The sequence below is a fragment of the Taurulus bubalis genome (assembly GCF_910589615.1).
Source record: "Taurulus bubalis genome assembly, chromosome: 17".
Lineage (NCBI taxonomy): Eukaryota > Metazoa > Chordata > Actinopteri > Perciformes > Cottidae > Taurulus > Taurulus bubalis.
Genome location: NC_136605.1, coordinates 1387501 through 1412380, shown reverse-complemented (window position 1 = coordinate 1412380; position 24880 = coordinate 1387501). Strand labels below are relative to the sequence as shown.

The 24880-nt window shown below is 42.7% G+C and overlaps 2 protein-coding genes across 2 annotated transcripts in view; both read right to left on the bottom strand.

Moving 5' to 3' along the window:
- Positions 1-12588, bottom strand: part of abcc1 (ATP binding cassette subfamily C member 1 (ABCC1 blood group)) — a gene marked incomplete at its 5' end in the record, with an annotated part of 31430 nt that extends 18842 nt beyond the window's left edge. The window contains 12 exons of the mRNA XM_079232755.1: positions 246-449; positions 2650-2742; positions 3511-3672; positions 4019-4196; positions 6394-6618; positions 6919-7050; positions 7636-7697; positions 8324-8449; positions 8578-8715; positions 9396-9524; positions 10212-10388; positions 12541-12588. Coding sequence (XP_079088881.1) covers positions 246-449; positions 2650-2742; positions 3511-3672; positions 4019-4196; positions 6394-6618; positions 6919-7050; positions 7636-7697; positions 8324-8449; positions 8578-8715; positions 9396-9524; positions 10212-10388; positions 12541-12588 — 1674 coding nt within the window. The remainder of the gene's footprint in view (positions 1-245; positions 450-2649; positions 2743-3510; positions 3673-4018; positions 4197-6393; positions 6619-6918; positions 7051-7635; positions 7698-8323; positions 8450-8577; positions 8716-9395; positions 9525-10211; positions 10389-12540) is intronic.
- Positions 12589-18974: 6386 nt separating this feature from the next.
- LOC306749762 (uncharacterized protein) overlaps positions 18975-24880 on the bottom strand; it is an 8692-nt gene continuing 2786 nt past the window's right edge. Inside the window, exons 2-6 of the mRNA XM_079233089.1 lie at positions 23138-23253; positions 22818-22886; positions 20882-20933; positions 19356-19392; positions 18975-19273 (exon numbers count right to left, since the gene is read on the bottom strand). Coding sequence (XP_079089215.1) covers positions 19228-19273; positions 19356-19392; positions 20882-20933; positions 22818-22886; positions 23138-23253 — 320 coding nt within the window. The 3' untranslated portion in view covers positions 18975-19227. The remainder of the gene's footprint in view (positions 19274-19355; positions 19393-20881; positions 20934-22817; positions 22887-23137; positions 23254-24880) is intronic.

The following is a 24880-nucleotide window of genomic DNA, read 5'->3' as shown; positions in this document are numbered from 1 at the left end:
CATGACATCCCTGTCCCGGGACCTCACATCGGATCAGGAAAAACTCCCCCAAAAAGATAGTAAAAACCCTTTCACAGGGAAAAAAGGGGAAGAAACCTGAGGGAGAGCAACAGAGGAGGATCTCTCTACCCGGATGGACAGAAGGAATAGATGTCATGTGGCCAGAATGAATAACAACATGTCCACACAACGAGAGGAAACCCTCTTTTCTTCATTGTATGTCTGTCTTCCTGTGTTGGACTCACCAGGAAAGGTGCACAGATCCAGGTGAAAGAGGACATGGCCCCCAGGTAGGCGGTCTTCTTCAGGACCGCCAGCTCGCTCTCTCGGATCTCCGACACCTTGTCCTTGAAGGCCAGCTCCCAGGCGTACAGCTTCAGCACCTTGATGCCGTTCAGCATCTCGTTCATCAGCTTGATGCGATTGTCTTTGCTCTTCATTTGGGCAACCTGCTCAACAGACACAAACATGTAAAGACACAAGCTTCACAGGGATCCTTGATCCTCAGTGCTTGCAACTTGGTTGAGTAGTAAAAAGTGATTGGTTGTAGGGCTGGGCGGTATGGACAAAAATTGTACGATTCTGGTGGTTTCACGGTATATCACGGTATTTTGTGTCCGAGTAAACACATTCATTCATTGACTCCGAAAAGGACCGCCGGCCAACTGAACAGCTGTTAAGAGTGGTGAGCAGCTGTTTGTACGTTGGTACATATAGGGTGTTAGGAAGCTAAACATGGAGGGACTTAGCACCCAGGGGAATCTAGGTGAAAAAAAAGGAAAAGACAGACCGTAAGAATCCATCTCTTCCTGCGACGAAGTTTCTTCTTCTTGTGATAGTGGGCGAGCTTTACCCAGCATGCAGTTCGACGGTGTAATTTTATAAACGTACAATTATTAATGTTACAAATTGTTTACGTGTCACAAACTGTTGTATCGTGGTGTTTTACTAAAGTCACAAACATGACTAAAGTTACAAACATGACTAAAGTTATAACATGCCTAAAGTTACAACAACCATGACTAAAGTTACAACAACCATGACTAAAGTTACAACAACCATGACTAAAGATACAACAACCATGTTGTGACTAAACATGACTAAAGTTACAACAACCATGACTAAAGTTACAACAACCATGACTAAAGTTACAACAACCATGACTAAAGTTACAACAACCATGACTAAAGTTACAACTTGACTAAAGTTACAACCATGACTAAAGTTACAACCATGACTAAAGTTACAACCATGACTAAAGTTACAACAACCATGTTGTGACTAATCATGACTAAAGTTACAACATGACTAAAGTTACAACATGACTAAAGTTACAACATGACTAAAGTTACAACATGACTAAAGTTACAACCATGACTAAAGTTACAACCATGACTAAAGTTACAACCATGACTAAAGTTACAACATGACTAAAGTTACAACATGACTAAAGTTACAACCATGACTAAAGTTACAACCATGACTAAAGTTACAACATGACTAAAGTTACAACCATGACTAAAGTTACAACCATGACTAAAGTTACAACATGACTAAAGTTACAACATGACTAAAGTTACAACAACCATGTTGTGACTAAACATGACTAACATGACTAAAGTTACAACAACCATGACTAAAGTTATAACATGACTAAAGTTATAACATGACTAAAGTTACAACCATGACTAAAGTTACAACATGACTAAAGTTACAACATGACTAAAGTTACAACATGACTAAAGTTACAACATGACTAAAGTTACAACATGACTAAAGTTACAACATGACTAAAGTTACAACATGACTAAAGTTACAACATGACTAAAGTTATAACATGACTAAAGTTATAACTTGACTAAAGTTACAACATGACTAAAGTTACAACATGACTAAAGTTACAACATGACTAAAGTTATAACATGACTAAAGTTATAACATGACTAAAGTTACAACATGACTAAAGTTACAACCATGGCTAAAGTTACAACATGACTAAAGTTACAACATGACTAAAGTTATAACATGACTAAAGTTATAACATGACTAAAGTTACAACATGACTAAAGTTACAACCATGGCTAAAGTTACAACAACCATGTTGTGACTAAACATGACTAAAGTTATAACATGACTAAAGTTACAACCATGACTAAAGTTACAACCATGACTAAAGTTATAACCATGACTAAAGTTATAACCATGACTAAAGTTATAACCATGACTAAAGTTACAACCATGACTAAAGTTACAACCATGACTAAAGTTATAACCATGACTAAAGTTACAACCATGACTAAAGTTACAACCATGACTAAAGTTACAACCATGACTAAAGTTATAACCATGACAGTAAGTAGCTCAGACCGCTGCATCCTCAGATGTGAACAATCCATTTTGCTGCCTGCTGAAGAGCGACAACAGCTATGCACCGGTATGATGGTATATGAAAATTCATACCGTATGGACATTTGAAACCGGTACACCGCCCAGCCCTACTTGGTTGGATACGCCTCACCGTCACTGAACACACTAGCCACAGGTCTTTGAGCCGTCTGAACATTAGACTGCAGAGGCAACACGTGGACGTAATCAGGCTGTTCTCGCTGGCTTTAGAGGTGTGACAATGCGTCTGTGGAAATGTCTCACCTGGTAGGTTTTGGTTTTCATGGCGATGACGGCATTAATGGGAACCATGAGAACCATCACAGCCACTCCAGCCAGCACGGACGGACCCAGGTTCTGCACAAGAGATCAGAACTAGAATTACCGCCTCCGCCAACCAGCCATGTTGTAGTTTACATCCACTTCTGTCCAGAACATAAAGCAGAGCTGTTAAACCAATAAAGAGACACATCTGACCCGTCATGCTGCCAGAGTTTCACAAGCAGACTGTCCTCAGCACTCCAGTATTGTTTACAGCAAACTCATTGGTGGCTCATTAGTACCATATACTTTGCTCCGTTGCCTCGTCATACATATTGTACATCATACATATTGTACATCATACATATTGTACAGAGGTCGAACCGGACGCTTTAACCGTTTTATTAGTTTCCAGCTTCAAGTTTTCCATTAGTATTTCTCAAAGTCAATCACAAAAATGGCCAATTTTGTGATTTTACATATCAACGTTTTTGGATGGCTGCTGGTGCTAATAATAATAATAATAATAATAATAATCTGTTGTGGTTGAGAAGTTTGGCTTGTTTTGTTTAATAAAACCTGCTTACGATTACGCAAAGTACCCCAGAAGGTTTTAGGATAGGATATATACTTTATTCATCCCCAAGGGGAAGCTTGGTCAAAATGGTTTTATTTTAATCTCTGTATTGTTGCATCTCACGACTACACTGTTGAACCTGTGTCCTTCAGCATTGGGCGGACTCATATCTTTCTTCTGGCAGCTGGTGATGTCCCACAGCAGACATTCACATCCCTGCAGGCCGTTCACGTCGGCGGTCCAGAGTCTGCCCACGTGAGTCTACTTCTGTTTCTCTGTAAGCCTACCTGCCAGAGGAAGTAGAGGGCCAGCACCACCTGCAGCGGGGCGGACCAGATCATGTTGATGTACGTGATGAGGTCCATGAAGCGCTGCGCGTCCACCGACATCAGGTTGACCATCTCTCCCACCGTGGAGGTGCGGCGCGCTGCGCTGCTGATCACCAAGGCCTGAAGGAGAGCCATCAGCGTCAAGACAAAGCAGGAAACTGGCCAGGACAATACTTAAGCCATTCAATAGAGAATGTTTTAGGTTACTGAAACTTTAAACAACTTAAAATATCAAATTAAACATTTCCTTGATTGTTATGTAGTCTTTGCCTTCATTTATTCTTTCTTGTATTTCTCAAAGAGTCAAAATCAAAGTCAGCTTTAATGTCAAATCTTCCATTTGTGCAAACATACAGAAGTTTCTCTCCTGTCCACCATAAAGTGAATTGTAATAATAAAGTGAAAAACAGCATTCAGACATACGAGTCTAAAAGATAGATTCTATACCAAAGACATGCTTCCTTACCTTCCTGTAGACGGCTCCTATGATGGCAGTGCGCAGACGCATGCCGGAGACAAAGCAGACATGGAAGTACTTCTGGAGGATGAGCGACTGCACACAGGTGCAGATGAAGAGCAGAGCCGTGTAGAAGTAACCCTGCCAGGAGGGGGCGCTGGGGTTGTTGACGAATTGGATCAGCAGCCTTGACGGGATGAAGAGCATGACACAATGAGACCCTTTGAGACCAGGGAGCTTGGGCTCAGGTGAAGGAAAACGCTGCTGCTGATTATGTCACTGTCCATTCTGTGCATTTAGAAACTTTAATTAATCCTAAATGGGTTTGGGATCTCCAGGACAACGGACCACAAAGTTCCTCGTCAAAGAGTCTCAGTGGAAAACAGATGAGTTACCGATGCCTTAATGAATCATATTCAGGCTGTCAAGGAGTATTCTAAATTCAAATATGTACACTACCGATCAAAAGTTTGGGGTCACCCAGACAAATGTTCTGTTTCTTGCAATTTCCTATAGCCTTCATTTCTAAGAACAAGAACAGACTGGAGAGTTTCACATGAAAGTTCTCTTTTTCTGGCCATTTTGAGACTATAATGAACCCACAATGTGATGCTCCAGATACTCAACTAGCTCAAAGGAAGGCAGTTGTATAGCTTCTCACCAGCATAACTGTTTTAAGCTGTGCTAACATAATTGCACAAGTGTTTTTCTAATCCTCCATTAGTCTTCTATGATGAGCAAACACAATGTCCCATTAGAACACTGAGTGATAGTTGCTGGAAATGGGCCTCTATGCACCTATGTCGATATTTCATTAAAAACCAGACGTTTCCACCTAGAATAGTCATTTACCACATTAACAATGTATAGTGTATTTCTGATTAATTTAATGTCCTCTTCATTGAAAAAAACAGTGCTTTTCTTTAAAAAAATAAGGACATTTCAAAGTAACTTTTGAACGGTAGTGTGTTTGAATAGTAAAATAAACAAACACATTTGAATATGAATACTACATTTTGAAAAAGAGAACAGCACTACCCTGGCGGTCTGTCATCCAATCCACTGACTCTTCGGTATTACATTATTTTATTTCCCCGCCCGGCGTAGTGAGTGAGGGGAGTCTGCCTGTGAGACCGATGGGCTCAATACAGATAGTTATGAAGTTCATAACACAAATACAGCTGAATATTTGTGTGATTTGAACATATTCAAAGCGTAATAAGCGCTCATCAACACACACACGCCTCATGGATAGGGTTGGGTACCGAGAACCAACACGTCCGGTACCTACCGGACCGGAAAGCAACGCAGATTTCGGTGCTTCCTTCCGGTGCCTGAGCCGATTTAAATACTTTTTTTTTTGCACTACTCTGTAAAGTTGCACGGTATATACATACTAAAAAGGTAGCGCGGTGCCCGCACGCTAAAAACGATTATAAAAATAGCGCGGATCAGAGCACACTCGCTGCTCTGCTCTCCGTCTGCCTGCATGCAGAGCGGGGCTCGAGGGGGCGGGGCTTGAGGGGGCGGGGCTTCCAGCGCTCACACACACAGTGCGCGCACACAGATATCGCTGGAGACACGAGCACGAGCTTTTGAACGTCCGTCCTCGCCTTGATGGAACAAATCTCTCCAGTTGATATTAATGATGACGTGTAGTCCAGTAAAGCAGCAGTTTTAGGATCCAACAGAGTCTGAGTTCTGTTGCACACGGTCCCATCAGGCCACCTGATGCTTGTCTGTTCTTTTTTTAAATATATATTTTTATAGTTTTAAGTTAAAAGGTTTGAAGCTGTAGTTTGAAGTGTGTTTTGTATGTACTTATTTATTTATATCTATAGTATACTTTAAACAGTTAATAATATTGTTCAATTTGAAGAAAAAAAATTGCCTTGGCAATAAAAAAGTATCGGTTCAGGCACCGTTTAGGCACCGGTATCGTTTTAAAAGTATCAGTTTAGCACCGGTATCGGAAAAAACCCAAACGATACCCATCCCTACTCATGGAGTCAGTGTGGATGAGCCGCTTAATAAGAGGAAGCGCATCGGTTCTGTGCCGCCCTGACAGAATACAGAGTGCCAGTGTTGAGCTTGGGACATATGGGTGGCAGGTAAAGTCCAGGTCAGGCTTAAACCGGGACAGTTTAGCCTGTGACCCGAGGAGCCACGGGGTCCTTGTCTTGGTCAAGGATGAAATGTTCTGCGTGGAATGGTGCCCTGACTCGGGGCTCAGCCTTTGCCTTAATGTAAGAGACACCGCAGTACTTCACACTAGTGTGTGAACGCTGCATGTATAAACCCCAGAACCACCAATGACTCGTGTCATACGAGTCAGATAATGCTATAAGGCTTTTAAAATATATGTTTGAGATAAACGTTCTCACCGGAGGATCTCAGGCCCCACGAACATGAGGACGTCCTGGATGATCTTATAGAGGCAGGAGATGAGGAAGTAGGGTCCGAAGGTCCGGCACAGGGCCCAGAACAGGGAGGGCTCCTTGCTGTTCTGGGCTTTGACGATCAAGATCTCGGACTCCTCCACAGCCCGGGCCTCTTTGGCCTCGCCCTGCGCCGCTTTCTTGGGGGAGTACAAGGTTTTCTGCTCGGTCCTGACAGGAGAGAGTTGAAGGAAAAGCAGACGGTTTGTATGTAGGAGAGTCATTAATGATGTGTGTGATCTTTTACTGGACCTCTCAGATCTCTAGTTGAAGATGAGATCTCCACACAAGATCGTGTTATTGGGAAAATAAATGAAAAGCTATAGTAAACAGAGACTTCAAAACATCTCATCAACACGGTTGTGGAACGGTTGTGCCCAAATATTCCTCTTCTAGCAGGTGTACTTTTACCACGGTAACAATGCTGAACATGTTCTGCATATTTCTTTGAAGTGGTCGTGAGCTCCTGACCTTTTGACCTTTTGGCACTCTGTGTCCCAGTGGCAGGCCAGCTGTGGGACCACCTTATGAGAGCGGTCCTCAGAGTTCAGAGACCACAGGTCCTTCTCCTCCAGGGGGCGCCGGTAGCCCGTCACCATCATCCTGGTGACAAGGAGCAGAGGAGCTTTCAGCTCACAGTGGAACATCTTCGTGGGTCATTATCTTCCACAGTGGAACATAATGACCCACGAAGATGTTCCTTATGTTCCACTGTGAGCTGAAACCAAGGCACATTTCTGCCATATACACACATACACACACACACACACATATATATATATATATATATATATATATATATATATATGTATGTGTGTGTGTGTGTGTGTGTGTGTGTGTGTGTCTTTAGAAATATGTTGGAGGATGGTTCACAGTTGATCAGTCGGTCTTTAAACCATCCTCACATGGTCATGTGACCATGGAAACAGGTTCTGCTTGTTGTAACATTCCTCCTGTTCACACTGATCCCTAAGTTACCGTCTGTTTAGCTTCCCTGAACAATGTCTCCTTGCTTTGGAGGGATAGCATCCCAAAGAGGGTTTTTATACAAAAAAGACTATCTTTTAATAACATCTAAAATGACATGTATAATTTGTGCATTTCTTTTAATCTTCCCAATAAGAGAAAGACAACTGGAGAAACGACACAAAACAATCCACGGCAGGAGGATAATTATTGTCTGTTTACCTGGTGATCCACCAGAAGGTTATTCTGGAGAGGAAACTAGCTCCAGGCTCAGGGCAGGGATTCTGAAGACAAAGAGTACAGTTTTAATTTCAACCGACTCCTAATAAACGTCCATACAGCCACTTAGAGATCACAGAAAACAACAATAAGCAGGGTTCAGACACATTTCCACCAATGGATCCATGACTTTAAACCAAATTTCCATTACAAACATTTAGTGAAATCTGGGTGTAAACAGTAAAAAGTGAGTAAATGTAGTATTTAAACTAACAATGAGAATACGAAGCATACAGTAAACCTTAAATGACACAAATGAATGAGACAATAGTTTCATTAAAAGAATAAACATGTATATAAATGCCTGTATGTATGCCTGCTTATATTTTGGGTGAATATAACATTTACATGACTATTACTAAACTTTGGGGATTTTATTTTTTTCAAGGACTTTTACAGGCCTGGAAATAACCATTTTAAAATTCAAGGATTTTTCCAGGTTTATGGACTTTCCAGGACCGTAAGAACCCTGGATAATTGAGTCAGACTTTGAATGGGAGGTGAAACCCATCGAGCTCATTGGGGCTCAGACATGTGGCCGTCTCAATAATCAACACATCACCATTAACAGAAAAAGTACCCCCCCCCCCCCCCCCCCCCCACACACACACACAGCTTGATGCCGTCTCACCGAGTCCTTGACGGCTTCAGAGAAGAGGGGCGGCTGGTCCGTGAGGCTGGACAGCAGCAGAGCGACCAGCAGCAGAGCGTAGTACATGTAGAAGGTGCTGTACCGCCACACACACACCGCCGACGGCTGAAGGTAAAAACAAAAAACGCTTTTAACCCGATAGATATTCATTTCTTTGCTCTAATCAATGTCTCCCTGAAGGGAACAGCAGTTACACATCTCTAGGTTTATTATTCACTCTTCATCAGACTGACCTGGCCCAGGGCCTGGAAGATCTTGGACCTGAAGGTGACTGTGGCACACAGCAGGGCCAGCAGCCAGTAGATCAGCATCACCCCAGACGACTGGACCCCTTTCATCCGCTCATACTGGATCAGCAAGGTGGCCAGCAACTGGAGAACACATGGAAACAATGAAAACTCTCCATCTGGCAGCTTTATCACATTCTTCAAGCTCGAGACATGTGTGACGTTCCCTTTCTTTTTGTTAAAAGACCTTCTCTTAAACCCGGTGGATGGACTACATATCCCATCAGGCCTGGGAACACGTTGAGATGGCACAGGAGGACATCAATGACTTACTGACTACAATACAGGAACTGTCATGTGTTGATACAGCATACTGATACTATACCAGTGAGTTAAAAAAAACAACAAAAATAAATACACATTATTTATTTTTATTTTTTTTAAAAACTGTATACTACAACTTGTTTTATGGCCTTTACAGTTCAACCAATGCATCAGAGAACTAATGCCACAGAACCTTCTGGTCTCTGCAGACTGGACTAGAACTACATGTGTACCGTGCTTCTGTTTGGAGATACAGAACCTTCTGGTCTCTGCAGACTGGACTAGAGCTACATGTGTACCGTGCTTCTGTTTGGAGCAACAGAACCCCGTACCACTCCTTTAACTACACCTCAACTTTCAAGAAAAGAAAACCACGGGAATAAAAAAGGTTTACATCCAAGAGCCAAAACCCTAATAGTGTGATGAATCCATCCCACGCTTTGCTCTACCTCAAACAGATGTTACAGGGAGAACCCTTCTATAGAAGTGACAGGTCTCACCATGGAGAAGCCCAGTAAGGTCGGACTGACTAGGTAGACGGGCGCCGGGACGCTGCTGCCGTGACCCCTCTGCCAGAAAGAGAAGAAAACATCCGACCAGCAGATGATCCACAGCAGGAGGCCGACCGCCTGAGGAGAGAAGAACAGGTCACAGCAAGAACATACATGATCATAGTTTACCACCACGCAAGAACATACATGATCATAGTTTACCACCACGCAACACCATACATGATCATAGTTTACCACCACGCAAGAACATACATGATCATAGTTTACCACCACGCAAGAACAAGTCCTGGTTTGAAAACTAAAGATTTGCCATTTTGAATGTCTTGAGATGTTTCAGACGGATCTGCTGAATCCTCTAAAAGTGGTTTTGAAAGGTTCCGTACACGCCAGGAACCTAAAATGGCAAATTGTCACGTGACATATATGACCTCATCATTCCAGGTACGGAATACTACTTCTCATTATAGCGTCACGTTAGTTTAAGGGTTATTCTGACCACATTTTAAACTAATCCGATAAACCCTCTGGAGGGGTTGCAACTTCCGGCTGACCGGCGCTACTGGAAGCCTGCATGTGGAATATGTCCAATGTGATGAGGGCAGAGCTCTACCATGTGCCGATTAAAGCCGTCCATGTGGTAGAGGCTGATGGAGATGAACCCAAACACTGGACATTGCAGCTTTTGAGTTGGACGCCAAGTTTTTGAATAAAACATGTATGACATGTGCATCAATGCTTGAGTTTTTGCTCTTTAGCAGGAATGAAAAATTACTTCCCAAAATAATCCCGGTTCCCTTCACTCACAGTTTTGGCTTTGTTGAGGTGACTCATGCAGATGTAGCCGCGGTCGTGGCTGCGGAGGTAGATGAGGTAGACGGGGGCACATATCCACAGGTAAAGGCATGGCAGCCACACCAGCACCGTGTTCTGGAAGCACTGCGTGAAGTCTGGGTTAGCCGTGTACCAAGTAATGTTCCAGTCCTGAGAGAACCATTGAGACGTCAGGGAGTTAAACTGCAGGGTCATGTCAGCATGAATGAATGAATGAATGAATATATACTTTATTAATCCACGAGGGGAAATTTGGTGTCGAGTAGCAGCAATTTAAAGACAGAAAATAAGATATCAAAACAGCAGGGATGAAAGATATATACAATAATAATACTAATAAAATAAAATATCTGGGATGAAAGAAAAGCACAGTATTAATTTAGGAATTAAATTAAATTTAAACAGTAGTTTCAGCTACAAAACAGCCCACTGACTACGACGCGTTATATATTCCTCATGGGTCCATATAGCAACAAACACAAATACAACAACAATTATATAAAATACAATACGAGGACACGGGTATAATCATTACAGATAAAAGTCAGTTGTGGTTAAAAACAAACGGACACTTGTTCCAATGTTTCCAGAAAGAAGAAGAATACCTCGTTGGCGCCGTTAAGACTTTTATAATTACCGTAAAAGTCGGGTTACAAGCCGCTCCTACCTCCGGCCAGTGTCCCGCTGTAGCAAGCTGAAAGCAGAGCTAGCCAGCGCTACTGCTAGGAACAGCGCTAGCTAGCGGTGCTGCTAGGATCAGCGCTAGCTAGCTCTGCTGCTAGCTCCCTGCTGCTGCTAGCTCCCTGCTGCTGCTAGCTCCCTGCTGCTGCTAGCTCCCTGCTGCTGCCACTGCCCGCGTCCCCTCTGCCCGAGTCGGGTGTCGAGCCTGGGCTGGTCCCACTACGTTCAGTGGTTGTCGGGGAGCTAGCGGAAGTTAGCGGGGGAACTATCATGAGCGCCAGCTGGCTACAGCGGGGAGCTAGCGGGGAGCTAACGGGGACACCGACCGAAGGTAGGAGCGGCGTGTAACCCGACTTTTAGTGTACATTTAAATTTGTATATAAAATTCCTCAACACAGGATGGAAAGTGGGAACATTACGAGTCACAAACGTATGACGTCACTTGTCCATCTGGGAAGCTTGAGCAAGATTCTGAAAACATTAAAATCTCCTGAATCTTTTTCCACGTTAACTCTCAACTGTGAGCCGGTTGTTTGCCGCAGCGCCATCGCTCCATCAGATCCGTGTTCCCGTTCTACATCTTGCAGACTCAAGATGGGCGAGCTTGTTATGCGTTTGACGTTTGTCGTCCTGCCTGAGACTTTACGGTCGCAGTGCGATTTGTTGCCTTCGCCGAGGTCGACAGCCAAAGGCTTACGGCTCGTTAGGCTCACATTAGAAACGCCGCTATCATGCCTCTGCCCGGGTCATGGGTCAGTGACCTCGAGGGCCCAGTTTGTGTCTCAGGAAATAAACACACTTTTGGGCAAAAAAGGTGATACAGTGATAGACCCACATCCACCGAGTGATGCTATTATTCTACACATTTCCTCATATGAAAGAGAGACAGCTCTTTCGGGTCTATACTGGACCCAAGGAGGTTTACCGGGTATCTGCAGGTCCTCAGATCCAGAGCAGTCCTGAGTCTGCTACAGTGGGAAAAGCATGCACACCAGCTAGGACACCCTGCGGTTAGAGTGCACACCAGCTAGGACACCCTGCGGTTAGGGTGCACAGCGGGCAGAGCACTGGGGTCATTCTTTTTCTTCTTTAAGGTTTATTGACGGTTGGCAAACATCGGTTTGGTGCATTGCCGCCACCAACTGGTATGGAGTGTGGATCAGGATGTCTAGTACTGACCCTATCAACAAATAACACTACTAAATAAAATTAAAAAAAACAACCAACAACAATACAATAAAACACTAATGTGTATATATATATATATATATATATATATATATATATATATATATATATATATATATATAGTGTTTTCATGTCCTCTCAGTAGTCCTTGTTATCCTAAGGTACTGCAAAGAGGTCCTTCAGCGGGTAGAGCGCCAGGTCTGTTAGCATGCCGGGTCTGTTAGCACGCCGGGTCTGTTAGCATGCCGGGTCTGTTAGCACGCCGGGTCTGTTAGCACGCCGGGTCTGTTAGCACGCCGGGTCTGTTAGCATGCCGGGTCTGTTAGCACGCCGGGTCTGTTAGCATGCCGGGTCTGTTAGCAGCCGGGTCGCTCACAACAACCCCTGTTGTGTGTATATAATGTATAAACGCAGGTCGTGAAGGTGAACTCACCCATAACGGGTCGGAGCTGTCCGCGCTGCAGAACCCGTCCAGCCCCATCGGACTGAGTGCAGCGTCTGGGACGCAGAGCTTTGGTTTGGTAACCTGAGGTTAGAGCGGAAGCTGGCGCCTCTTCTTCTTCTATGGTAGTGTACACATCCACGTGAAAGAACCACACTGCCCCGTGCTGGGCGGAGTCTCACTCACACTGGCAAGGCCAGTTTATTAATAAAACATCCACGTGAAAGAACCACACTGCCCCCTTCTGGGCGGAGTCTCACTCACACCAAGGCAAGGCCAGCTTATTGAAGCACATTGCACAAACAAGGTGCTTCAATAAAACCAGTAAAAGCGGGAGGAGGAGGAGGAAAAGGAGGAGGAGGATTTAACTGGCTGAAGAACCTCCAAGGATCACAGCTGGAGAATTGCAGAGGTTAGTTGAGTCTTGGGGTCAGAAAGTCTCCCAAACTACCATCAGACATCTCCCAAACTACCATCAGACATCTCCCAAACTACCATCAGGTATCTCTCAAACTACCATCAGACATCTACCAAACTACCGTCAAATATCTACAAAACTACCATCAGATATCTCTCAAACTACCATCAGATATCTACAACAATACCATCAGATATCTCTCAAACTACCATCAAATATCTACAAAACTACCATCAGACATCTCCCAAACTACCATCAGATATCCCTCAAACTACCATCAGATATCGCCCAAACTACCATCAGGTATCTCTCAAACTACCATCAGATATCTCTCAAACTACCATAAGATATCTCCCAAACTACCATCAGATATCTTTCAAACTACCATCAGACATCTCTCAAACTACCATCAGATATCTACAAAACTACCATCAGATATCTCTCAAACTACCATCAGATATCTACAAAACTACCATGAGATATCTCTCAAACTACCATCAAATATCTACAAAACTACCATCAGATATCTCTCAAGCAACCATCAGATATCTACAAAACTACCATCAGATATCCACAAAACTACCATTAGATATCTACAAAACTACCATCAGATATCTCTCAAACTACCATCAGATATCTACAAAACTACCATCAGATATCTACAAAACTACCATCAGACATCTCTCAAACTACCATCAGATATCTCCCAAACTACCATCAGATATCTTTCAAACTACCATCAGACATCTCTCAAACTACCATCAGATATCTACAAAACTACCATCAGATATCTCTCAAACTACCATCAGATATCTACAAAACTACCATGAGATATCTCTCAAACTACCATCAAATATCTACAAAACTACCATCAGATATCTCTCAAGCAACCATCAGATATCTACAAAACTACCATCAGATATCCACAAAACTACCATTAGATATCTACAAAACTACCATCAGATATCTCTCAAACTACCATCAGATATCTACAAAACTACCATCAGATATCTACAAAACTACCATCAGACATCTCCCAAACTACCTAGCTGTTATCTTATAGGAGAAGAGTCAGAGCTGTTATCTTATAGAAGACTCAGAGCTGTTATCTTATAGAAGACTCAGAACTGTTATCTTATCGAAGATTTAGAACTGTTATCTTATAGAAGACTCAGAGCTGTTATCTTATAGAAGAAGACTCAGAACTGTTTTCTTATTGAAGATTCAGAGCTGTTATCTTATTGAAGACTCAGAACTGTTATCTTATAGAAGACTCAGAGCTGTTATCTTATAGGAGAAGACTCAGAACTGTTTTCTTATAGAAGACTCAGAGCTGTTATCTTATAGAACGCCTTTTCAGTGTCGCATGGGGAATCGGGAACAGTGCCCATGGACTGGCAGACCGGGGTGGTGGTTCCCATCTTCAAGAAGGGGGTCCGGAGAGTGTGCTCGAACTATCGTGGTATCACACTGCTCAGCCTCCCGGGAAAAGCTTATGCCAGGGTGCTGAGAGGAGGCTCCGACTGCTTGTCGAACCTCAGATTCAAGACGAACAGTGCGGATTCCGTCCCGGCCGTGGAACAGTGGACCAGCTCTTTACCCTTGCAAGATTACTGGAGGGGTCCTGGGAGTTCGCCCAACCAGTCTACATGTGCTTTGTAGACCTGGAGAAGGCTTTCGACCGGGTCCCTCGGGGGTTTTTGTGGGGGGTGCTGCGGGAGTATGGGGTGCCGGACCCGTTGGCACGGGCCATCCGGTCTCTGTACGCCTGCAGTAGGAGCTGTGTTCGTATCCTCGGTAATAAGTCAGACACGTTCCCAGTGGGTGTTGGCCTCCACCAGGGCTGCCCTTCATCACCGGTCCTGTTCGTGACTTTCATGGACAGGATATCTAGGCGCAGCCAGGGGACGGAGAAGATCCGGTTCGCGAGTCTCGGGATCGCCTCTCTGCTGTTCGCAGATGATGTGGTCCTGTTTGCCTCCTCGGACCGTGACCTCCAGCATTCACTGGGGCGTTTTGCAGCCGAGTGTGAAGCGGCAGGGATGAGAGTTAGCACCTCCAAATCTGAGACCATGGTGCTCTGCCGGAAACCGGTGGGTTGCTCCCTCCAGATGGGGACAAACTGCCTACCCCAAGTGAAGGAAGTATATCGGGGTCTTGTTCACGAGTGAGGGTAAGGTGGAGCGGGACATCGACAGGCGGATCGGTGCGATTGCAGCAGTAAAACAGGCGCTGTACCGGTCCGCCTTGGTGAAGAGGAGCAGAGCCAGAAGGCGAAGCTCTCCATTTACCCGTCAGTCTGCGTTCCAACCCTCACCTATGGTCACAAACTCTGGGTCGTGACCGAAAGAACGAGGTCTTGAATACAGGCGGACGAAATGAGCTTCCTCCGTAGGATGGCCGGGCTCAGTCTTAGAGATAGGGTAAGGAGCTTGGACATCAGGAGGGAGCTTGGAGTCGAGCCGCTGCTCCTTCATGTCGAAAGGAGTCAGCTGAGGTGGTTCGGGCATCTAGTCAGGATGCCTCCTGGACGCCTCCCATTAGAAGTTTTCCAGGCACGTCCAACTAGTAGGAGACCCCGGGGAAGACCAAGGACACGCTGGAGGGATTATATCTCCCGGCTAGCCTTGGAACACCTCGGGGTCCCCCAGAATGAGCTGGAAAGTGTTGCAGGTGAGAGAGAAGCCTGGCTCGGCCTGCTGAACCTGCTGCCACCGCGACCCGACCCCGAATAAGCGGTTGAAAATGGATGGATGGATGGCAACACATATCCTGTGGTTGGTGTGGAGCCACCGACTGCTTGTCTAATTTTATGAATTTTGTCAGCAAAAAAGGAGGCAGATTGATTGCATGCCCATGTGGATTGGAGCGTAGCAGTTACTGACACCGGAGGGTTTGTTAGCCTGTCCATGGTAGCAAATAAGGCACGTGTATTGTTTTTGTTTTTGGTTATGATGTCAGAGATGAAGGACTGCCTTGCATTTCTAAATTCTGGTCCTGAAGGTCCTGAAGGTCCTGAAGCAGGGACAGCAGGACCTCACACCTAACTTGCAATTATCCTGGTGATCCCGAAGGAAATGATAACCCTCACCGATATTGGAATAAACCTTCGGTCATTTATCTCGCCCCGTGCTAAATCGTTAGTATTTTTTAAACAAGTTGTAGGTTTTATTGAGGGTGTTTTATAGTTTGCGCTCTAGGTCCCCTATGGTAGGCTGTAACTCCTCAACCTCTATCAAGCTAGTACGTACATCGTCTATACCTTCTCTCTATTGATGCCATCTCATCATTGTGACTAACACTGCAAAGGTCTTCACCCAGAGATACTTATCTTGAGTTTCTTTGGTAGATTCAGTCGTCAGAGGGTTTAAATTGTTTTAAAGAACCAGAATACTTTGTTTGTTTTCAGTCACTTACGAATGGTAAGGCCAAATTTTATTAAAGTTTAATAACTCACGTTATCACATACAACAATTTCAAATCAATGAAACAGTTTCAGTGTCACATGCAACTAAAAGATTGGTTGATCTTATCCAGATTCAGAGCTGGTGAAAACACACACTACTGTGAGCAGACGTTTTCCCAAGTCAAGCTTTAATCCTTGAAAATAAACGGGTTATGGTTGGGCTCAGACATCCTGTCTCTTAGGTCAACCTCATGGTACCACTGGCTGCTGTGTCCTATTACACAGGAGAGGTATTACAAAACCCATTGTATAGAAAAGATTTTTAAACATAGAAACTGATGCATTTGATATGGTCTAATCACAAACTATAATTGAATTAAATATATGTTCAATGATTATACTAAACAGAAAAAAGGGTTATTTGTTATAATCGTTGCACTTTTTTACTTTCATACTTTTCCACGATCTCTCAACAGTTCCACATTATAATTGGAAGTTTCTCTTAATAGATACCACAGTGAATCTGGAGGTTAGTTTTTTGCCACCTGGGCTCAGCTTTCCTCTCTTTTCTCTATTCTGACCAGCGTGGCATTTCTCCAAGGGGATCTTTTCTTACCCGAGACAACCTTCACCTTAGTGGGTGCAATGGCATTAATAACATTTGTAACTTTAGAATTGAAGCCGTCCACAAGTTCATTGACTGAGATACAAGAGAGGGCTGGTGTGGAGCAGAACTTCTGAATAAATAGTTCACTGGTGTTTTTAGTGATGTAACGAGAGAGTGGAACATCAGTCACAGCAACCTTGGAAATGTCCATACCTTTGGTGATGATTAGGTATAGAGCAGTGATTCTCACATGGGGGTATGTGAAGGCACTCCAGGGGCACGAGGGATTAAAAAAAAAGAAGTAAAAGTAACATCCATTAAAAAATCCTTAAAACATTGTTATTTAATAAATATTCAATAAAATATAAGTGTAAGTTCATTAACAGAATTTTACATACACTGATGACACAGCGTTGTGTATTTCATCTTTTTTTTCAACCCAGAATGCTTTGCACTAGTTAGGGGGTACTTGGTTGAAAGAACATTTTGCAGGGGATACATCACTGAAAAAAGGTTCAGAACCACTGGTCTAGAGTGTGTCCTAAACAAGGACGATAGGTTTGGTTTCAGCACCAAGGGAGGGGGGGTCTGGTCTCCTAATTGATAAACCCCTGGAATTGAATAGTTCATAAGTGTTTTGAGCAAGATGTTTGCTCATGTTCAAAACAATCTGCACATTCAAAACATGTCTGACATATCTGTGTTCTCTAGACCAGTGGCTCTAAAATGGGGCAACATTCACACTGATGGGAGGAGCTACCATGAAGGTACCACCTGTCCATCAGGACTAACTAACATTCACACTGATGGGAGGAGCTACCATGAAGGTACCACCTGTCCATCAGGACGAACTAACATTCATACTGATGGGAGGAGCTACCATGAAGGTACCACCTGTCCATCAGGACTAACTAACATTCACACTGATGGGAGGAGCTACCATGAAGGCACCACCTGTCCATCAGGACTAACTAACATTCACACTGATGGGAGGAGCTACCATGAAGGTACCACCTGTCCATCAGGACTAACTAACATTCACACTGATGCAGGAGACATTTGGCGTTTTCCTCAAGGACACATCCACATGGACTAGCGGAGCTGGGTTTGTTTGGGGCCCAAAATAATGACAACAGACTCTGTGTTGCTTAGTGCTCAAACATATAGTGATATTGTGTGATTGGTGTGTGAAGGAGAGGTACTGCAGGTTCTTCCTTCCAGCTGCTGTCAGGCTGCTCAACCAGCTCGGCTCCCAGTAGACCACAAAAACACTTAGAACCTGTGCAATATAAATACACTGTGCAATAATAGTGCAATATAATATTTCCGTAATTGTGGAATTTATACTGTTTTTTTATTACAGTTTTTTATGTTTATGTTGTTTTATGTTTGTAAGTGGTGCATATTATGATGAATAAACTTTCAGTATTCCAAATTTAAACATTTCTGTAATTTAACTTTTTTATAACAAACCCACAAAATACAGTAGAGGCTGCCTCTGTACAAATACTGTCATATGTATGACTTTGGTTAATTCATTGCCAATGCATTTCTATGAAAGTGTTTGTATGTTCTGTTTTGTATTTCCGGCTGGGTGTTTAAAGTAAATGAATGTACTCCTCTATTCCTTGATGTTGTTAACCTATTTCTTATTTTGGTTCTCTTATTCTTAATATACAGTCAACGCAATCAAGGGAGTTACAACTTCCAGGACGATGTATTTAAAGTACTGGCTGCATAATTATGTCCAAATGTACGAGCTAAAATTGTAATCTAGCTCCACCAGAATGTCCATGCTGGTGTACCAGCCAGTGATGTTCAAATCAAAGACGGTTTTGATTATGTCATCAGTCTTACTCAATCCAAGTATCAAGCCTGTTATTTTACTATGATGTTCTAAATTGCCTGTTTTTCAAGAAAATGTGTCATTTATTATTAAACAGCATTTCATTCATTCAGTCTCGTAAGCACTCTTAAATCAATAAATCAATTAGTGAAAATGTCCCCTCTTTTTTATTTAACATATCCCAAATATGACTTCAGATATTTCACTTTCCTTAAAAGTACAGTACGACTTGTCGATTCACAACAGTACACAAATATATTTAGTTATTCCTTTAACAATTTCTATTCAGTCATCGGTGAGCAAATGTTTAATGTTCTCAAGGAGAAAGACAAAAATAACAATGAAAATCAGAAGTGAAGGTGAAACATTAGTTTGGCCACATGGTGGCAACATATACAGGCTCAGTTGTCTTCATCATCATCATCATCAAAGACATCAGCTATAGTCCTGCGGATAGAGAGACAAACCGGTTACAGACCTAGTGTATTCGTGTTTGAACCGGTTTCTGGTCAGTGTGAGTAGGACTTACTTGTAGATAGATCCAGTCATTTCGTCAAGAAAACCCCCTTAAAAAGAAAGACAAAGGAAGTGTGAGCTGGAGCCTCTTCAGCAAACAGCAACATGCAACCTTCCTCATCAGAGGTAGAATGGTTGGCTGTTGTTGGCATAACACTGCTGCTGGAGAAACCTAAGATTTTCCGTTTGATTGATTCAAATTGTACCTTTAACTGTTTTAACCAAAAGAGGCGCTCGGAGGCAGCGCCTCTTTTTCGCAAAAAAGAAGAAAAGAATCTCGTTCAAAATACAAAAAATTAAAGTAACCGTTAAGTTGAAGTACTTACGTAAACTTGCCGAGGCGACTGTAACGTTTTACTGAATCCTTGAGAAGTATCTCTTACAATGTCAGATTTCACTAACAGACACATCCCCGTACGGCTTCTGGGAGTCCAATAAAGTCAAAATCATTCATTTCCCCCTATTAGTACCTGTAAAGTCACAAAACGGCAGACGTCTATGAGTCCTGAAGCCTCCCTGGTCCGCCCACATTTCTAAAACCGCGTCATACAGCGCATGCGGGAGCTGCTGAACATTTTAATACCCAGCATGCCTAATGCGGACAATGTTTTGGCATAAAATAAGTAATTTTTCCATTTTTGAACCGAACAACACCGTTTTTTGACTGAATATCCTTCCTAACATGCCAATGCTTTGTTTTATTGTGATTTGTGTTGCAGATTCCAATGCTTTAGGTCCTAATCTTTCCCCAAAGGTGTCTTGTTAGTATGTGGGTTGTTGATAAGGCCTGAACCAAACAGTTTGAAAAACTCGGGACTGCTCGAGAAGGCATTTTGGGGAATCTTGCTCATATCATGCTGGATGTCCATAGTTATGATCAAAATATGGTAGTGTTTTTATTTTATTTTTGAAATCATTTAAAATACCACAAGTGTTCAAACTCATTTAGGTTTCATACGACTACTTGAACACGGGGAGCAAGAGGTACAGAAGCCCCAGAGCCCCAATTTTGCGCTCAGAAGTTAAGATAGAAAATGTCAAAATTAGACTAGTTTACAAGATTAGATTAGTTTGCATATGCACGTCCCAGTGGCTGGTCAAATCAAATTCAAGACACTGGTGTCTCTGCTACTGCCAATCTGTTGGCTGTCCTGCTGCCGCATGTGGACGAGCTCCCCATTGCCCATGGACATCAGGAGAGCAGAAACTTCAAAACCTCTGTTGCAGACTGAAAACTCATGGGCTCAGAATGCATTTTGGCCCATTAACATAGTAAGAAACGTAAAACCCGTTCTCTATCTCTATAAAGTTGCACTTGAAGCAATTCAGAATATTTGATGAAGTTTATGTGGGATGTTTGCAATGCTTGGGGTTGTATCCCAGTGTTTGAATGCACTTATTAAAAGTTACTTTGGATAAAACCGTCAGCAAAATAAATGTAATGTCTTCCAATGCTGTATGGGAAAGAGCATTCTCTACTTTCCCAAACACTGTCAAAATGCTTTGTTTTTTTCCTGTGGCAGCCCTGCATTTACTCACCGGGTTGGCAAAGAGTTTGGCAAGCAGGACACACATGGCAGTAACTACACACCTGTGAACAAGAAAGAAAGTAATAAGTACAAAAAAAACTGAAATGAAGACATTTCCATAGCATGCATTTGTATGTTGGCTGAAGATATGAAGTTGGTGAATGATTCTGTGTCTGACTGTGAAAAGAGTGCTTTGTACTGCTGTAATCTGTCAAGGTATTTTAAAGTCAGATGAAAAAGTTGAAGCTGTATTGTTAGAGAGGGCTATTCACAATACAATGGCCTAAATAGCTCATTAGACTGTAATATCAGACAGATCAGTAAAAATCCATTTAAACCTGATGGTGTCTCTGTGTGTTTTTCATAAGTAGTAATTATAGGGTGCGCTAGAATTGGTCATAATAACATAATAATATGCACTGGGGCCGGTCATAATAACATAATAACATGTGATAATAACATAATAACATGAACTGGGGCCGGTCATAATAACATAATAACATGCACTGGGGCCGGTCATAATAACGTAATAACGTGCACTGGGGCCGGTCATAATAACATAATAACATGCACTGGGGCCGGTCATAATAACATGCACTGGGGCCGGTCATAATAACGTAATAACATGCACTGGGGCCGGTTATAATAACATGCACTGGGCCGGTCATAATAACATAATAAAATGCACTGGGGCCGGTCATAATAACATAATAACATGCACTGGGGCCGGTCATAATAACATGATAACATGCACTGGGGCCGGTGATAATAACATAATAACATGCACTAGGGCCGGTCATAATAACATAATAACATGCACTGGGGCCGGTCATAATAACATAAGAACATGCACTGGGGCCGGTCATAATAACATGCACTGGGGCCGGTCATAATAACGTAATAACATGCACTGGGGCCGGTCATAATAACATGCACTGGGGCCGGTCATAATAACGTAATAACATGCACTGGGGCCGGTCATAATAACATAATAACATGCACTGGGGCCGGTCATAATAACGTAATAACATGCACTGGGGACAGTCATAATAACATGCACTGGGTAAATAACATGCACTGGGGCCAGTCATAACAACATGCACTGGGGCCGGTCATAATAACATGCACTGGGGCCGGTCATAATAACATGCACTGGGTAAATAACATGCACTGGGGCCGGTCATAATAACATGCACTGGGGCCGGTCATAATAACGTGCACTGGGGCTGGTCATAATAACATAATAACATGCACTGGGGCCAGTCATAATAACCTGCACTGGGGCAGGCCCGGCGCCAGGCACTGATTTGCAGGGGGGCCTTACGTTGCTTTGGGGAGGGCCCTTTTTTTTTGCATAGCCGCAATGACTAGCACTTTGGGAGGAAGCAACATTTCATTTTCACAGAATGCAGCTGAGGGCGCACTGGGCACTACTTACGTGACAGGGTAAGAACTTCAGTCAGGGTTGCACGTTTATGAAATTACACTGCCGAACTGCATGCTGGGTAAAGCTCGCCCACTTATCATGAAGTCTCCTGTGCGACGGAGTTCGACAGGACGACCCGGCATGCAGTTCGGTGGTGTAATAGTTCTTACCCCTGACAGGTAATTAGCTCCGCCCGCTTCCACTTGAGTTAGAGCTGTGAAAATGTAGTGTTATTGTCTGCCTAAGAATGACAACAGTCAGGCAATGCGCCACCTGTATGACTGTATGTGAAAAATTCAAACTGCATGGAAGTTTGAAGCAGCTATACTGCACAGCACTACGTTTGTTAAGTGACTGACAGACTAGTCCGTCCAGGGCGGGCCCGGCACCCCAAGGCCTGCCCATAGCGCCTGGCCTGCACTGGGGAACAATGTGCACAACCTTACGCCACTGACAAAGCAGACTAAGAGGTTCCTTCTCTCTGGGTTAGAGGGAGCACAGGCTGAATGTATTTTCTCACCTTGCAGTCGTCGCAGTGTTCAGACTTGTCTCCCTCTTTACAAGGACATTTGTCACAGCTGTCACAGTGCTGTAAGAAGACCCATTTAGTTAGGAAGACATCTGGATTTTGAAGAGTTAGAAAGGATGGTACATGAAAGAACCGACAGAGTGGACCTGTGCTGAGGGAGGATTGGATGTTCTACTTCCATTCAATGCGTAATGAAACCGCTGTCAGCTGTTACCACTAAAGCTGTTCTTTAGCCCAGTCAAGTCACATCCTACGCATAGGACACAATTTTCTGAAGGTCTCCAGTTTTCTGACATTTTTTTCAGACCTACCTCACAGAATTCACAATATGAGCATACAGAGCCCTTGTGATAGTCCCCATCCTCGTCGTCGTCATCGTCATCATCATCGTCATCATCGTCATCATCGTCATCATCATCATCATCATCTGCACATAATATTGATAATGAATGTGTTTTAAACTAAAATACTTGAAAAGATAATACTCTCAACAATGCTCCATCAGTGTAAATATTTATTGATGTGTTATATTTGTTTTTTTTAACCCCCCTGTTGTCTTGGGGTCAAAATGACCCATAAACACACATATACACTCGTACACGGGTCATTTTGAACCCAAGACAACGGGAGGGTTAAGTCGATAAGTAAGGGAAAAAAATTCAAACAAAATTGTCAGAATAAAGTTATATGTCAGGGGTGTGTTGTTAAAAATGTCTTTACAAATTTTCATCCTCGGAATTATGACAATAATTTCAAATATTGATAACAGCCCCGTTCTCTTAAGCTACAGACAAACTGTGTGTGAAAGGGTTTTTACTATCTTTACTTGGGAGTTGTTCCTGATCCGATGTGAGGTCCCGGGACAGGATGCTATGTTACAGACTGTAAGCCATCTGAGGATAATTTGTATTTGTGATGTTGGGCTATATAAAATAAACTGAATTGAATTGCATTGTGAGCTACAAACAGGAAGTGGTTGTTGTGGTTGTTGACTGTTGAGTGAGTACTGTGAGGACATCGCATCACGTCTCATGTCACAGGAGCTGCATCGTCTGCTCAGTTAAACTTTGTCTCATTCATTTCTTTTTTGACTTGATGCTGTAATTTAAAAATGCATTTTCAATTTAAGTTCATGTTCAACTTAGAGCAGACTGATGGTGACTAACATATGCAGATCCTTTACTTTAGTAAATGTTGCAACAGCACAATGTAAATATATTCAATTACTATTGAATTGATTACTATAATCAAGTAAAAGTACTGCATTCAAAATGATATATAAGTACCATTATGAAAGCTTTCAAAAGTACTTAACTTCTCAAAATCAAAGTCTTTATTATGCAGCAGAATGACTCCTGATCATATAGCTTTATTGTATATTATAATAGTGGAATATTATTACCCTCATTCTACAAACACACACCGACTGTAAGAAACAACCATCATAGCAAAATGTTATGGACCCCAATACATTGGTATTTTTAAAAAGCACTAATTAAAATAGAAACAGCAAGGATACTAAACCAACAAATTGATTGGCAAAGTCATGAAATGTTAAAATGATATAGAATAAAGCTGTGAGATATGTCAGAACGTATATCTCTGGGGTCTGAGGGCCAGTTTGTAGGATTATGGCATCTTAATGTTAAGAGTGGTGCGAAACATTGAACTGTTGGGTAGTGACATTAAAACATAAACAGATGAGATTGGTTTGGTGTAAAATATTAATTTCTGAAGTAAATGCAGCTGTTAGATTGTATTAATCAAAGTGTTCAAGGAGGGAGCAATGAACGTTGTCCACCGCAGCGACACACTTACAACACAAATACGATGCAAATTGCTTTTTGACACAATAAGAAAAGGATTTCTTATATTTTCAGCAATCTCAATTACACTTGGAAGTCATTTTTTAAATTCAGTTGTTATTGTCAGAGGTTGACTTTATCTTTCCTGCAGTGGTTTGTTGTTTCTCCCAGATGTTACAATCTGAGACTTTTCATGGATGAAGACTGTCATATTACTTAACACATCTCCCAGACAGCAGAACATACTCA